Source organism: Anomaloglossus baeobatrachus, chromosome 4 (assembly GCF_048569485.1).
Source record: "Anomaloglossus baeobatrachus isolate aAnoBae1 chromosome 4, aAnoBae1.hap1, whole genome shotgun sequence".
In the NCBI taxonomy this organism is placed as follows: Eukaryota; Metazoa; Chordata; class Amphibia; order Anura; family Aromobatidae; genus Anomaloglossus; species Anomaloglossus baeobatrachus.
In genome coordinates, this window is record NC_134356.1 from 220,450,236 (window position 1) to 220,468,150 (window position 17,915).

General features: G+C 49.0%; 1 protein-coding gene across 3 annotated transcripts in view; it reads right to left on the reverse strand.

Moving 5' to 3' along the window:
• CDC25C (cell division cycle 25C) overlaps positions 1-17,915 on the reverse strand; it is a 154,903-nt gene that overhangs the window by 125,926 nt on the left and 11,062 nt on the right. For all 3 annotated transcript variants that reach the window (XM_075344674.1, XM_075344673.1, XM_075344672.1), the window contains exon 2: positions 17,305-17,530. In XM_075344674.1, coding sequence (XP_075200789.1) covers positions 17,305-17,495 — 191 coding nt within the window. In that variant the 5' untranslated portion in view covers positions 17,496-17,530. The remainder of the gene's footprint in view (positions 1-17,304; positions 17,531-17,915) is intronic.

Genomic DNA, 17,915 nt, shown 5'->3' on the forward strand with positions numbered 1-17,915 from the left:
GGCCTTGTTCTAGTGTCACTACGTTGAGAAACACGTGATGATGTCTCCGTGGTGTTGGATGTTGATCTTCCCGAGGTCAACCATCTTTACCTATGTCCTCCATGATAGCGTACATGCACGGAGCGGCCGCCGCAGGATGTGGTCATGGCTTAACTACAGTTGAATGATTTACGGCGCCACAAAGCATTCAACTGCAGTAAAGCGCTGACAGTAACAGCGGCCCTGTGTATTGGACGCGCTTTACTGCAGTTGAATGCTTTGTAGCGCCGTAAAGCATTTCAACTGTAGTAAAGCCATGACGACATCCTGCAGCAGCCTCTGCATTCACGCTATCACAGAGGAGTCTGTGTGCGGACTGCAAGAAGCAGCTGGAGGCAGGGTGCACGGAAGACAGGTGAGAATATCTTTTATTGTGTGTATACAACTGCATGATAGGAGACAGAAGGGAACCAGCAGGAGGGCATTATTAAATGATGGAGACATTACTGCACAGGAAATTACAGCAGGGTACATTACAATACAATGGGGACATTACAGTAGGAGGACATTATTAAATAACAATGGGTTCACTACTTCACGGGACATTACAGCAGGGGATTTCACTAAACAATGGGGACATTACTCAGGTTGGCTTAAGGCCTTGTGCGCACTAGGCGTTTTTAGCGGCGTTTTTTACCGCGTTTTTGTGCTGAAAACGCAGTGACATTGCTTCCCCAGCAATGTCTATGGGTTTTCAGAAGTGCTGTCCGCACACAGTGTTTTTTTGTAGCTGCGTTTTTGTGGTGACCACAAAAATGCAGCAGGTCAAATATTTCTGCGTTTTTCACTGCGTTTTTCACCCATTGAGTTCAATGAGATGTTCAACAACGCAATGAAAAACGCATATAGCTGCGTTTCTATGACTAAAAACGCAGCTATAAACGCAAGGGGTGGGCAGTAAAGTGACGTGTACAGGAAGAGGATTCCTTCTGTTGGTAAACACAGAAGCATGAATCCTCCCGGTACAGTCACCGCTGCGTCCACAACCCGCCCGGTGCATGTTAGCTCCGTGCGGCGCCATGTCTGGGCGGGAGGTGGAGGCAGCGGCGAAAACCAAAGTGAACAGTAGAAAAAAAAAATATATGTCATACTCACCTGTCTGCAGAGTCCCGGTGCCATGCCCGCTCCCATCTCCTCCCGGTACCGCCGCTCCGGGTGTGTGCAGTCTCCCCGGGGCACGTACGAAGCTTGCAGGACCTGACGGTGGATCACCTGACGCATCAGCTGATCGTAATTCTCGCGGTGTCGCCGGCTTTTTCGCGCCCGGCCGGCTATCAGCTGATCCTGCCGTCAGGAGACTTCATCAGCTGATTACCGGCAGCTGCTGCAGCGATGGGACAGGATCAGACTCTCATCCGATCGCTCCAGGAGCTGCCGGTAATCAGCACAGACGTGAGTATTTATTTTTATTTTTGCACTGATGCATCAGCTGAATGTATAATCGGCTTTTATACAATCAGCTGATGTGTGATGTTCTTCAGCCCCTAGAACCTGACACATCATCTGATCGGTATGCCTTCCAGCAAACCGATCAGATGATATTGCATCCAGATTGGACGGCGCGGGACCCTGACCCAGGATTACTGCGGAGGGGGGTTCTTTATTTCAATAAAGATGGAGTCACTAATTGTGTTGTGTTTTATTTCTAATAAAAATATTTTTCTGTGTGTTGTGTTTTTTTTTTTATCATTACTAGACATTCATGGTGGCCATGTCTAATATTGGCGTGACACCATGAATTTCGGGCTTAGGGCCAGCTGATAATATACAGCTAGCCCTAACTCCATTATTACCCAGCGAGCCACCCGGCATCAGGGCAGCTGGAAGAGTTGGATACAGCGCTAGAAGATGGCGCTTCTATGAAAGCACCATTTTCTGGGGTGGCTGCGGGACTGCAATTCACAGCGGGGGTGCCCAGAAAGCATGGGCACCCTGCACTGTGGATTCCAATCCCCAGCTGCCTAGTTGTACCCGGCTGGACTCAAAAATTGGGTGAAGCCCACGTCATTTTTTTTTTTTAATTATTTCATGAAATTTTTTTATATTTCATGAATTTCATGAAATAATTTAAAAAAAAAAATGACGTGGGCTTTGCCCAATTTTTGAGTTCAACTAGGCAGCTGGGGTTGGGGGCAGCCTGTACCTGCCTGCTGTACCCGACTAGCATACAAAAATTTGGCGAAGCCCACGTCATTTTTTTGGGGGGCAAAAAACTCCTGCATACAGTCCTGGATGGAGGATGCTGAGCCTTGTAGTTCTGCAGCTGCTGTCTGCTCTCCTGCATACACTAACTAGTTCTGCAGCTGTCTGCTCTCCTGCATACAATGAACATTTTGAAGAAGGAAATGACATCAGACCTTTTTTTTTTTCATCAACAATCTTTAATGGCATTGTGCACTGATTAAAAACGCAGTGAGCAAAAACGCAGCAAAAAACGCACCAAATCGCGGTAAAAACGCATGCGTTTTTTTAGCCGTGGGTGCGTTTGAGACAAAAATGCACATAAAAATGCAGCATGAAAAAAAAAACGCCTAGTGCGCACATACCCTAAGAGTAAATTCACACAGTGCATTTTTCGCAGTGTTTTTGCGTGTTTTTCGGGTGCGTTTTTGGCCTCAAAACTGCATGACTTTGCTTCCCCAGCCAAGTCTATGAGTTTCATTTTTGCTGTCTGCACACAACTTTTTTTTTTAAGCTGCGTTTGAGCTTTTTAAAAAAGAAGGGAATTTTCTTTACTTACCGTACTTAAATTCCTTTTCTTCTAGCTCCTATTGGGAGACCCAGACAATTGGGTGTATAGCTTCTGCCTCCGGAGGCCACACAAAGTATTACACTTTAAAAAGTGTAACCCCTCCCCTCTGCCTATACACCCTCCCGTGGATCACGGGCTCCTCAGTTTTGGTGCAAAAGCAGGAAGGAGGAAACTTATAAATTGGTCTAAGGTAAATTCAATCCGAAGGATGTTCGGAGAACTGAACCATGAACCAAAAGAACAATTCAACATGAACAACATGTGTACACAAAAGAACAACCAGCCCGAAGGGAACAGGGGCGGGTGCTGGGTCTCCCAATAGGAGCTAGAAGAAAAGGAATTTACGGTAAGTAAACAAAATTCCCTTCTTTGTCGCTCCATTGGGAGACCAGACAATTGGGACGTCCAAGAGCAGTCCCTGGGTGGGTAAAAGAATACCTCAATAAAAAAGAGCCGAAACGGCCCTCCTCTTACAGGTGGGCAACCGCCGCCTGAAGGACTCGCCTACCTAAACTGGCGTCTGCCGAAGCATAGGTATGCACTTGATAGTGTTTCGTGAAAGTGTGCAGACTAGACCACGTCGCTGCCTGACACACCTGCTGAGCCGTAGCCCGGTGCCGCAATGCCCATGACGCACCCACGGCTCTGGTAGAATGGGCTTTCAGCCCTGAAGGAAGCGGAAGCCCAGAAGAACGGTAGGCTTCGAGAATCGGTTCCTTGATCCACCGAGCCAAGGTTGACTTGGAAGCCTGCGAACCCTTACGCTGGCCAGCGACAAGGACAAAGAGCGCATCTGAACGACGCAGGGGCGCCGTGCGAGACACGTAGAGCCGGAGTGCTCTCACCAGATCCAAAGAGTGCAAATCCTTTTCACATTGGTGAATTGGATGAGGGCAAAATGAGGGCAAGGAGATATCCTGATTGAGATGAAAAGGAGATACCACCTTAGGGAGAAATTCCGGGACCGGACGCAGAACCACCTTATCCTGGTGAAACACCAGGAAAGGGGCTTTGCATGACAGCGCTGCAAGCTCAGACACTCTCCGGAGTGATGTAACTGCCACTAGAAAGGCCACCTTTTGCGAAAGACGTGATAAAGAGACATCCCGCAGCGGCTCGAAAGGTGGTTTCTGAAGAGCCGTTAGCACCCTGTTAAGATCCCAGGGTTCCAGTGGACGCTTGTAAGGTGGGACTATGTGGCAAACTCCCTGCAGGAACGTGCGGACCTGCGGAAGCCTGGCTAGACGCTTTTGAAAAAATACGGAGAGCGCCGATACTTGGCCCTTGAGAGAGCCGAGTGACAAACCCTTGTCCATTCCGGATTGAAGGAATGAAAGAAAAGTGGGTAAGGCAAACGGCCATGGAGGAAAACCGTTATCAGAGCACCAGGATAAGAAGATTTGCGAAGACCTGTAATAGATCTTGGCGGACGTTGGCTTCCTAGCCTGTCTCATGGTGGCAATGACATCCTGAGATAACCCTGAAGACGCTAGGAGCCAGGACTCAATGGCCACACAGTCAGGTTGAGGGCCACAGAATTCAGATGGAAAAATGGCCCTTGTGACAGCAAGTCTGGGCAGTCTGGAAGCGCCCATGGTTGACCCACCGTGAGATGCCACAGATCCGGGTACCACGACCACCTCGGCCAGTCTGGAGCGACGAAAATGGCGCGACGGCAGTCGGACCTGATCTTGCGTAACACTCTGGGCAGCATCGCCAGAGGAGGAAACACACAAGGCAGTCGAAACTGCGACCAGTCCTGAACTAACGCGTCCGCCGCCAGAGCTCTGTGATCCTGAGACCGTGCCATGAATGCCGGGACTTTGTTGTTGTGCCGTGACGCCATGAGATCGACGTCCGGCATTCCCCAGCGGCGACAGATCTCTCGAAACACTTCTGGGTGCAGAGACCATTCCCCCGCATCCATGCCCTGACGACTGAGAAAATCTGCTTCCCAGTTTTCTACGCCCGGGATGTGAACTGCGGAGATGGTGGAGGCTGTGGCTTCCACCCACTGCAGAATCCGCCGGACTTCCTGGAAGGCTTGACGACTGCAAGTGCCGCCTTGGTGATTGATGTATGCGACGGCAGTGGCGTTGTCCGACTGGATACGGATCTGCCTGCCCTCCAGCCACCGATGAAAAGCCAATAGGGCTAGATACACTGCCCTTATCTCCAGAACATTGATCTGAAGGGAAGACTATCGGAGTCCAGGTCCCCTGAGCCCTGTGGTGGAGAAAAACCGCTCCCCACCCTGACAGGCTCGCGTCCGTGGTGACCACAGCCCAGGTTGGGGGTAGGAAGGATTTTCCCTGCGATAGAGAATTGGGAAGGAGCCACCACTGAAGTGACGTCTTGGTTGCAAGGGAAAGAGAGACGTTCCTGTCGAGGGAAGCCGACCTCCTGTCCCATTTGCGGAGAATGTCCCATTGGAGTGGCCGTAGATGGAATTGTGCGAACGGCACTGCCTCCATCGCTGCCACCATCTTCCCCAGGAAGTGCATGAGGCGCCTTAAGGGGTGTGACTGACTCCGAAGAAGTGATTGTACCCCTGCCTGCAGAGAAAGCTGTTTGTCCCGCGGTAGCTAAACTACCGCTGACTGTGTATGAAACTCCATCCCGAGGTAAGTCAGTGATTGGGTCGGTGTCAACTTGGATTTCAGGAAGTTGATGATCCACCCGAACTGCTGGAGAGTCGCCAGAGCGACGGTAAGGCTGTTTTGACACGCCACCCGAGAAGGGGCCCTGACTAGGAGATCGTCTTAAGTAGGGAATCACCGAGTGGCCCTGAGAGTGTAGGACCGCCACGACGGATGCCATGACTTTGGTGAAAACCCGTGGGGCTGTCGCCAGGCCGAAAGGCAATGCCACGAACTGAAGGTGTTCGTCCCCGATGGCGAAACGCAAGAAGCGTTGATGTTCGGGTGCGATCGGCACGTGGAGATAAGCATCCTTGATGTCGATCGATGCTAGGAAGTCTCCTTGTGACATCGAGGCAATGACCGAGCGGAGAGATTCCATCCGAAACAGTCTGGTTCTCACGTGTCTGTTGAGCAGCTTGAGGTCCAGAACGGGACGGAATGATCCATCCTTTTTTGGCACCACGAACAAGTTGGAGTAAAAGCCGCGACCATGTTCCTGAAAGGGAACGGGTGTCACAACTCCTTCTGTCTTCAGAGCGTCCACTGCCTGAAAAAGTGCGTCGGCCTGAGCGGGAGGCGGAGAGGTTCTGAAGAAACGAGCCGCAGGACGGGAGCTGAACTCGATCCTGTACCCGTGAGACAGAATGTCTCTCACCCATCGGTCTTGAACATGTGGCCACCAGGCGTCGCCAAAGCGGGAGAGCCTGCCACCGACCGAGGATGCGGTTAGGGGATGCCGAGAGTCATGAGGAGGCCGCCTTGGAGGCAGTGCCTCTTGCGGCCTTTGGGGGCGTGACTTAGACCGCCACGCATTGGAGTTCTTCTGGCCTTTCTCCTGCCTGCTGGACGAAGAGGATTGGGGCTTGGCGGAGGGACGAAAGGACCGAAACCTCGATTGTATTTTCCGTTGCTGAGGTCTCTTAGGTTTGGACTGGGGTAAGGAGGAGTCCTTTCCCTTGGATTCCTTAATAATCTCATCCAATCGTTCGCCAAACAAGCGTTCGCCAGAAAACGGCAAACCGGTTAAGAACCTCTTGGAGGCCGAGTCTGCCTTCCATTCGCGCAGCCACATGGCCCTGCGGACTGCCACAGAGTTAGCGGATGCCACAGCTGTACGGCTAGCAGAGTCTAGGACTGCGTTCATGGCGTAGGAAGAAAAAGCTGACGCTTGAGAAGTCAAAGACGCAACTTGCGGAGCAGAATTACGTGTGACAGCATTAATCTCAGCCAGACAAGCTGAGATAGCTTGGAGTGCCCACACGGCTGCAAAGGCCGGGGCAAAAGACGCGCCCGTGGCCTCATAGATGGATTTCACCAGGAGCTCTATCTGCCTGTCAGTGGCATCCTTTAGCGATGAGCCATCTGCAACCGATACCACAGATCTAGCCGCCAATCTAGAGACTGGAGGATCCACCTTGGGACATTGAGCCCAACCCTTAACGACTTCAGAGGGGAAGGGGTAACGCGTGTCAGTGAGGCGCTTAGTAAAGCGCTTGTCCGGGACCGCTCTGGGCTTCTGGACAGCGTCTCTGAAGTTAGAGTGATCGAAGAACGCACTAAGTGTACGTTTGGGGAACCGAAACTGGTGTTTCTCCTGCTGAGACGCCGACTCCTCTACAGTAGGAGGCGGGGGAGAGAGATTCAACACCTGGTTGATGGACGAGATAAGATCATTCACTAATGCGTCCCCCTCAGGTGTATCAAGGTTAAGGGCGACGTCAGGGTCAGAACCCTGAGCTGCTACGTCCGCCTCGTCCTCCAGAGAGTCCTCAAGCTGGGAACCCGAGCAGCGTGAAGAAGTCGGGGAAGATTCCCAGCGAGCTCGCTTAGCCTGGCTAGGACTTTGGTCCTGGCAGGAGTCCTCCGCGTAGGACCTAGGGCCCAACCTGGGAGCGGGCTGCGGCTCGGACCGAGAGGGGCCCGGAGGCGACGATCCAACAGGGGCCGGGGCCTGTGTAAGGACCGGTCTGGACTGCAAAGCTTCTAGCAGCTTGGCAGACCATTTGTCCATAGACTGAGCCATGGATTGTGAAAGTGACTCAGAGTTTCTCAGCAAAAGAGGCGAACTCTGTCCCTGCCGCCTGGACAGGGGGAGCAGGGGGGTCTACATGAGCCGAGGGGCCCACTAGTGACCGAGGCTCCGGCTGAGCAAGCGAAACAGGGGTCGAGCATTGCTCACAGTGAGGGTAGGTGGAATCCGCAGGTAACATAGCCCCACAAGAGGTACAGGCCGCAAAAAAACCCTGTGCCTTAACAGCTTTGCTCCTTGTGGACGACATGCTGTTGTCTCCTAGGAGAATGATCACTGAGGGTATATGGGCAAAAAAGGGTATACAGCCCGACCGAATAGAAATATATATATAAATACGTATCTATTCCGGCACCCTAGGGGGGGACCAGCACCGGGTGACCGGTGTGGCTTACCGACCGCTAACAAGCGGAGTGTGTGTCCTCCAGATTCCCAGCCTTAGGTCCCCCGGAGCTGCAGAGCTGTTCCTGAGAATCCTCCACCGCCAGAATGCCCAAAAAATGGCTGCCGGAGCTCTCAGGGGAGGAGTGGAGCCGTGGGCGGCGCCAGGAAAGTGCGGGAATCTGGGGTCCCCACAGTGATCAGTGAGGGGGGAGGAAACATGCAGGATGCTCCAGCCCTCACATCCGACGTCAGGTCGGCAGTCCCGCCCTTATCCCTGACAGGCAGGCCCGGGGGCGGGATTTTTGCGACTAGGCCGCGCTGAAGCCGGGGACTAAATTTGAGACCGCGCCCGACAAGCAGGCATGGTCGGCGCGGAAGTCCACCAGTCTTCTCAATTCAGCAGCTGCCGCAGCGTCCGGGAAGAAGGTGCGCTCCTGCACAGTCCCCAATGGGGACACAGAGTACCTTATAGTTGCAGGGCCCGGTCCCTGAGGTTGAATAGACTCCGGTCCGACAGATTCCCACAGGGGCTGCGGAGGGAGCACGGTCCCAGCAAATGGATGACCGTTCAGGATCCCACTTCTCCCAGAGCCGCTAAGGGATGGTGAAGGAGACGGCATGAGGCTCCGGCCTTTGTACCCGCAATGGGTACCTCAACCTTAACAACACCGCCGACGTAGTGGGGTGAGAAGGGAACATGCCGGGGGCCCCGTGGGGGCCCTCTTTTCTTCCAACCGACATAACTAATATGAGAATGCATGAGTGGATGTGTGCCTCCTTCCACACAAAGCATAAAACTGAGGAGCCCGTGATCCACGGGAGGGTGTATAGGCAGAGGGGAGGGGTTACACTTTTTAAAGTGTAATACTTTGTGTGGCCTCCGGAGGCAGAAGCTATACACCCAATTGTCTGGGTCTCCCAATGGAGCGACAAAGAAAAAAAAAAAATAAAAAAAAAAAAAAATGGACATGTCAATTCTTTCCTGCGTTTTCCCTCCAATGCAATGCATTGGAAAAACGCAGAAAAATGCAGAGATCAAAAACGCAGCAAAAGGCAGCCAAAGACGCACCAAATCGCGGTAAAAACGCATGCGTTTTTAGCGGCCAAAACCGCACAAAAATGCAGCGTCAAAAAAACGCAGCGTGTGCACATAGCCTAAGGCCCCGTCACATACAAAGAGATCGCTAACAAGATCGTTGCTGAGTCACAGTTTCTGTGACGTAGCAACGATCTCGCCAGTGATCTCGTTATGTGTGACACCTACCAGCGCTCAGGCCCCGGCTGTGAGATCGCTAGTCATTGCAGAATGGTCCGGACCATTTTCTTCAAAAGGCGATGTCCTATAGAAAAACAAAGAAAAGGAGGGGAGTAGCAACCAATATCAGGTATTTGAAATCTAAACTTCAAACAAGATCAACTCTATTAAAGTATATATATCTTTATTAAATACAAAAAAGCGTATTAAAATTTGCAAAATGAGTGATCCAGAGTTTACAAAGTTAAATATAACAGGTGGACAAGTGAAAAGATCCAGAGCAAGGCAATTAGGTCTGGAAGGCTGCCATGGGAAGTGAGAGCAAAAATAGCCCCAACATGTGAAAATCAAGTCCAAGTGACAGTGCACATATCATCATTATAGTACACATGATAACTTACCCATGGTAAAGCCTAGACAGACCCACAGCCACCCAACGCGTTTTGTGGACTTCCTCAGGGGACTGCGACATGGTGTGCAAAGAGAGGGGTCCTTTTAACTGTGCCCCAATGATGACATACAGGCCAGACGTCCATTCAGGCCGCATGAGGGGGCGGGATCCCATTCCGAGCGTCTGGTATCGGGCCGTTCCCGGAAATGACGCGGGCGTTAGCAGCGTCGTCACACTGTGCCCGCCCCATCCCGTTGAGGAAGCAGTCATTCAAGGACGCTCAGAAGGGGGCCACACCGCGCATGCGCGCCGCGGGCGTGGCCATTTTTAAGAAGGGCACAGAAAAGGGCAAACGGAAAAGGGACCTGAATACAGGTAAAAAGATATAGGTAGCATGAACAACGCTGGGAGAATGAAGGGAGATCACTCAACACCAAATGTCAGTACTGGGTGATGAAAATAAGTCAAATATTTAAACTCCCAGACATATAATTCTCCAGTCCTTGCTGTCATAAAGGTATAAGATGTATACATATCGCGACCATAGGATCATCCTAAAGTAGGTTCCCACAGATACATCTCTCTCATCCTCGCAGCCACAGGTGCATAATATATGTAATTATCATGACATAAAAATCATGAAATAAAAAATAATAGCATCCATATTATATTTGTATTAATATGCACCTACTAAATGCAGAGCAAAGAGAGATGCAGATGGAGCCACAAGAAGTAACATATATTATGGCATGAACGACTAAAATGTATATGTCACAAGGCAAAGAAAACTAAGGTCAGACAAAAGGATCCAGCATGATGTGGGCCACGGCTCACATCCACAAAGTGGGAATAGAGACGGAGTCCACATCAGGCGGAATCCTGGTTACACTAAACAGTGTCAAAATAGAATTAAGTTGATTCATGAAGACATCAAACAAAGATATAGAAAGCTATCTTGATATTCACAAACACCCAATAAATGACATAGAAAGGATTGGTGTCCTGTTGTTTCGCGCTTCTAAATAAGAGAATATCTTGAAAGGAATCCAGTGTCCACGAGAAGTATTTCGAAAGAGCCAGAGAAAAAGGAAGGTCCCTCTTGATCATAGATGGACAGATGAACAATAAATGGAAATCAGAATAAAATTACAACAAGGTACTAAACACACCATTAAAACCAAAAACAGGGGAGAGGAGTAAAACTATTCCTGTAGATACTACAGGAATGCTGCGAAAGATTACTGTTCGTTTAGCCCAGTTGGTGTCATTGTCCCTAGTGTTACTATCCAGCGACATTCTAGTTTTGCCAGAGCTTTTTTTTTTTTTTTATGATTACCACCTCTTATACCTAGTTTCAGCCGGTCAATCCCTCTTACTTTCAAAGGGGAGAGGTCACAAGCATGATATAATTTAAAGTGTCGGGGGATGGTTTTTAAGGCCTCGAGATCAGACACCTCCCCTGCAGCGATGATGTCCCTGACATGTTCGCGCACCCGGACACGGAACTGTCTGGATGTTAATGCCACATATGTCAGTCCACAGCCGCATGGGGCCGCGTAAATCACGTATTCAGTGCTGCAAGTAATGAAGTGCCTGATCTCAAAGTTCCTTTTTCCATCCGCCGACACAAAGGTTTTGGTCCTTTCAATGTTGCGGCATTATAGGCATGTCCCGCAAGGGAAACATCCCCACCGAGGTGGCCCAGCATTGAAAAGAGGAGGGGTTTTAGGGGCATAGTGACTATGCACTAGATAATCCTTTAAATTCCGATTCTTCCGCGCTGTCAATGCTGGATATCTGGGGAGTACTGATCTCAGTGATGGTTCGGTCTTCAAAATAGACCAGTGTCTACATAGTATTCCCCTAATATCTTCCCATTGATTATTGTGAAGTCGAAATTAATCGAATGGTGGTGTCTTGATGTTTATTTTTCTGTTTGTGTAAGAAGTTGGTCTCTAGGTGTGGTCCTCGCTCTACCATATCCTCGCTTTATATCTCTGAAGCGCTCTTTAAGGTCCAGAGCCTGATGTTCAAAGGATTGAACCGTTGAACAGACCCTCCGTGCACGCAAGAACTGCCCTGTTGGAATTGCCCTAATTGTAGAGGGCAAATGGGCTGATGATGCATGCAGGATGCTGTTCACGGAGGTCTCGTTTCTAAAAATAGTGGTCTGGACAGTACGATCAGGTAAAGTCATCACCTTGATATCCAAGAAATCCACCTCCACTGGGTCCCACTTATAGGCGAGTTTGATGTTTAAATCATTACAATTTAGGGATGTGATAAATTCCTGTAATTCAAGGTCGGTTCCCCTCCAGAAAATAAGGATGTCGTCAATATATCTAAGCCAACACTGCACTGGGGAGGCGGCGCAGGCCCCGTCACCGAGAACCTCCCTCTCCCACGACCCCAGAAAGAGGTTAGCGTATGACGGGGCGCACGCCGCGCCCATTGCAGTGCCGCGTTTCTGGAGGAAGAACCGATCCTTGAATAAGAAAAAATTGTGGGTAAGTATATACTCCAACAATTCCAGGATCAAATTCTGCATTTCAACATCCCAATTGCTCATCCGGAGAAAACATCTCACAGCGGCCATCCCGTCGCAGTGCCTAATACATGAATAAAGGGTCTCCACATCAACTGTCACCAGCAACACACCACCATCCAAAGAGATACCATCAATCCTCCTCAAGACATCCGAGGTGTCCCTGACAAAGGAGGGCAGCGTTTCAACTAAAGGATGTAAATAAAATTCAATAAAAACTTACAAATGTCATCGCATAGCCCTCCGATGAAAGAGACAATCGGACACCCCGGGGGACATGCAGGATTTTTATGTATCTTTGGTAATAAGTAGAAGGTGGGTGTTACCGGGAACTTTGTGTGGAGACCCTCATATACCTTTTTCGTGATGACACCGCTCAGAAAGGCCGCCTCAAGGATATACTCTAATTCAGACTCAAACCTTTTTGTGGGGTTACCAGATAGGGGAATATATGTGTCACGGTCCCATAACTGCCTAAAGGCCAGATTACCACGTTTCCCCTTTTGTCCACAGGATTTGATCTCGAGGCCTTAAAAACCATCCTCCGACACTTTAAATTATATCATGCTTGCGACCCCTCCTCTTTGAAAGTAAGAGGGATTGACAGGCTGAAACTAGGTATAAGAGGTGGGAATCATAAAAAAAAGCGCTGGCAAAACTAGAATGTCGCTGGATAGTGACACTAGGGACAATGACATCATCTGGGCTAAACGAAAAGTTATCTTTCGCACCATTCCTGTAGTATCTACAGCAGGGGTGGGGAACCTTTTTACTGCCGGGGGCCATTTGGAAAATTCTACCAACCTTCGGGGGCCGCACAAAATTATCAACTTGAAAATGACCCGGCTATAATTAGTCAAGCAATTAACTCTCCCCTATACCCCTACTGTGGCGGCCGTAGATGATTCTCTTTGGTGCGCTGTGATGTTTGCTTCTCACAACTGCTTTTCCAGGTTTGTCTTTGTTTGAAGCGCAGATTGGTAAATCATATATATCACACAGGAGACACTGTACATACACACACCGCTCTGACACTGGCCGTATACTGCACACAGCCTTGACACAGTTGTCCTATTTTACACCACCCACGATACACACTGGCCATATACAGTACACATGCACAGGAGATACTGTATACTGCACACAGCACTCACACGCCGTATACAGCACACACACAAGCCATACACAGCACTCACACGCCGTATACAGCACACACACAAGCCATACACAGCACTCACACGCCGTATACAGCACACACACAAGCCATACACAGCACTCACACGCCGTATACAGCACTCACACAAGCCATACACAGCACTCACACACCGTATACAGCACACACACAAGCCATACACAGCACTCACACGCCGTATACAGCACTCACACAAGCCATACACACAGCACTCACACGCCGTATACAGCACACACACAAGCCATACACACAGCACTCACACGCCGTATACAGCACACACACAAGCCATACACAGCACTCACACGCCGTATACAGCACACACACAAGCCATACACAGCACTCACACGCCGTATACAGCGCACACACGCCGTATACAGCACACACACAAGCCATACACAGCACTCAACAAGCCATACATAGCACTCAACAAGCCGTATACACAGTACATAAGGAGAAGAAAAAAAGCTCTGCATGTAAACATGTGCACACCAGGAATTAGATATACCAATAAACCTTACAATATGAAACTTTATTAAGTGCCAAACACAACAAACAGCGCGCGCACACACACGCCGTATACACAGCACACACATGCCGTATACACAGCACACACACGCCGTATACACAGCAGACACACGCCGTATAAACAGCGCGCACACATGCCGCACACACAGCGCACACGCCGTATACACAGCGCACACGCCGTATACACAGCGCACACGCCGTATACACAGCACATACACAGCACACACGCCGTATACACAGCACATACACAGCACACACGCCGTATACACAGCACATACACAGCACACACGCCGTATACACAGCACATACACAGCACACACGCCGTATACACAGCACATACACAGCACACACGCCGTATACACAGCGCACACGCCGTATACACAGCACATACACAGCACACATGCCGTATACACAGCACATACACAGCACACACGCCGTATACACAGCGCACACGCCGTATACACAGCGCACACGCCGTATACACAGCACACACGCCGTATACACAGCACATACACAGCACACACGCCGTATACACAGCGCACACGCCGTATACACAGCACACACGCCGTATACACAGCACACACGCCGTATACACAGCACATACACAGCACACACGCCGTATACACAGCGCACACGCCGTATACACAGCACATACACAGCACACACGCCGTATACACAGCACACACGCCGTATACACAGCACACACGCCGTATACACAGCACATGCACAAGCTGTATACACAGCACACACACATGTATACACAACAGACGCTGGACACTGAAGTCACAAATACATTTGATATATGGTGGTATATATTAGATATAAACACACTTAGCGCAGATATAAGTACCTGCTGCTTAGGTGCCCTGTAAGATCAGGTGCAGCACAAGTGATGGATGCAGCAGCTCAGCTCAAGGGCTGGCTTCATTCTCGTCTTCTCTCCAAGAAAAGACCTCCTAGACCTGAGCAGCCGAGCACAGAACGGGAGGGTGAGAGGCAGCACGCACAGCACTATGCAGCCTTCTATGTCCCGTACAGGCCCTTCCCCCATCACTCTGATTCTAGATGTAATTTCACAGGGAGCATGTAGGAGCCAGGGGGGGAAGAAGTCCCACCCACCCCCAGTGCTGTCTCCCAGCAATAGACAAGATGAGCGGCTGCCCGAGCACCGCAGCCACTGGGAATCTGCACCAGTGCCCCGGGGGCCACAGAAAAGGTCATCGCGGGCCGCATACGGCCCGCGGGCCGGAGGTTCCCCATCCCTGATCTACAGGAATAGTTTTACTCCTCTCCTCTGTTTTTGGTTTTAATGGTGTGTTTAGTACCTTGTTGTAATTTTATTCTGATTTCCATTTATTGTTAGTTCATCTGTCCATCTATGATCAAGAGGGACCTTCCTTTTTCTCTGGCTCTTTCGAAATACTTCTCGTGGACACTGGATTCCTTTCAAGATATTCTCTTATTTAGAAGCGCGAAACAACGGGACACCAATCCTTTCTATGTCATTTATTGGGTGTTTGTGAATATCAAGATAGCTTTCTATATCTTTGTTTGATGTCTTCATGAATCAACTTAATTCTATTTTGACACTGTTTAGTGTAACCAGGATTCCGCCTGATGTGGACTCCGTCTCTATTCCACTTTGTGGATGTGAGCCGTGGCCCACATCATGCTGGATCCTTTTGTCTGACCTTAGTTTTCTTTGCCTTGTGACATATACATTTTAGTCGTTCATGCCATAATATATGTTACTTCTTGTGGCTCCATCTGCATCTCTCTTTGCTCTGCATTTAGTAGGTGCATATTAATACAAATATAATATGGATGCTATTATTTTTTATTTCATGATTTTTATGTCATGATAATTACATATATTATGCACCTGTGGCTGCGAGGATGAGAGAGATGTATCTGTGGGAACCTACTTTAGGATGATCCTATGGTCGCGATATGTATACATCTTATACCTTTATGACAGCAAGGACTGGAGAATTGTATGTCTGGGAGTTTAAATATCTGACTTATTTTCATCACCCAGTACTGACATTTGGTGTTGAGTGATCTCCCTTCATTCTCCCAGTGTTGTTCATGCTACCTATATCTTTTTACCTGTATTCAGGTCCCTTTTCCGTTTGCCCTTTTCTGTGCCCTTCTTAAAAATGGCCGCGCCCGCGGCGCGCATGCGCGGTGTGGCCCCCTTCTGAGCGTCCTTGAATGACTGCTTCCTCAACGGGATGGGGCGGGCACAGTGTGACGACACTGCTAACGCCCGCGTCATTTCCGGGAACGGCCCGATACCAGCCGCTCGGAATGGGATCCCGCCCCCTCATGCGGCCTGAATGGACGTCTGGCCTGTATGTCATCATTGGGGCACAGTTAAAAGGACCCCTCTCTTTGCACACCATGTCGCAGTCCCCTGAGGAAGACCACAAAACGCGTTGGGTGGCGGTGGCTGTGGGTCTGTCTAGGCTTTACCATGGGTAAGTTATCATGTGTACTATAATGCTGATATGTGCACTGTCACTTGGACTTGATTTTCACATGTTGGGGCTATTTTTGCTCTCACTTCCCATGGCAGCCTTCCAGACCTAATTGCCTTGCTCTGGATCTTTTCACTTGTCCACCTGTTATATTTAACTTTGTAAACTCTGGATCACTCATTTTGCAAATTTTAATACGCTTTTTTTGTATTTAATAAAGATATATATACTTTAATAGAGTTGATCTTGTTTGAAGTCTATTTTTCAAACACCTGATATTAGTTGCTACTCCCCTCCTTTTCTCTCAGTTTTTCTATATGGCTTATAGAGGGTGTAACCACATAAATTAATGATGCATAAGGCTTTCTCATGTGTCCTATCTGGCTTTCTAAAAGGCGATGTCCTGCTGGGCAGGACGCATCGCTGTGTTTGACACCTACCAACGACCTAACAGGGTCCCACCGCTGCCGAGATCATTATACAGGACGCTCATCGTTACTGCGTCGTTGGTAAGGCCTGACTGTGTGACATCTCACCAGCGATCTCCCAGTTACTTACCAGCGATCCTTATCAGGTTGTATTGTTGTCGGGATCACTGGTAAGTCGTTGTGTGTGACTGGGCCTTTAGACTAGAGTATATACGATATATCCCAAACTCTGTATTTTAACTGGAAAGGTTGGGGGTCGTCTTATACGCCCAGTCGTTTTATACACCAGAAAATACGGTATATACCTCAACCATATGTGTTTTACAATGTACGGTCAAAGGAGCTCTGTAAGGGCTTCATCTTGTTGTGCAAAAATGTGGATTTCTATGGTAATATTTACGGATGCTTACAACTTTTTCATCTCTTTCTATTCGACTTTTTCGTGAGGTGGAATGTATAAAAATAGCAATTCTAGATTTTTTTCGGCAGGTCATTATGTTACTTAAAGAGCTAAATTTGTAATCTTGCAATTTTTACACTGGGGCTATTGTTCTATTGGAGTTTGTGAATCGTTCTTACACCTGGTTAAAATCTGTCTGGCAATCGCTAAAACAAGTCTAGACGAACTAGTAAAATACTTACCCACATAAAGTACTTAGGTTACTAAAGCCCACAGCAAGGTCAGTGATTGGTGTTAATGGTTGGTCTGGAGAATAAACAACAGAAGCATCTTTGTCTCTCCGCAGATTTAAAAGCATTCGACAATTTGTACGAAAGGCAAGACCCGAAGAAGACTTTTTGCCATCTGATGTTTTGGAGGGATTGTCCGCCATGGCTTTAAATGTCAGCTCTCAAGGAACCGGGAGCACTGGAGAAAACAGGAATATAAAAAAAATCATTAATAATAGGCCCTCATGATAAACTCCAAAATACAACGATATATTGCTCTCCCAGTCATTATTCAACTCCAATAAACTCATTTTAGACCTGTGTGGGCTACTATATTGCATTTGAGTTGACTTTTGGCAGTGGCATCTTATGTTCATGGCCCTTAATAGGGATGTCCACTTCTAGGACAACCCCTTCTGATACTACATTTTCCCCGGGTAAAATAATAAAGCCTATGCTCACCTTCCATACCAGCTCCGTTCCAACAATGTCCGGGCTCGCAGTGCCAGGGCTCAAGAGGGGTTGTGACGTCATGCAAGCCCAGTTGTCAAATCGGTGTTGGCTTCTGTATCCCCGCCTTCCGG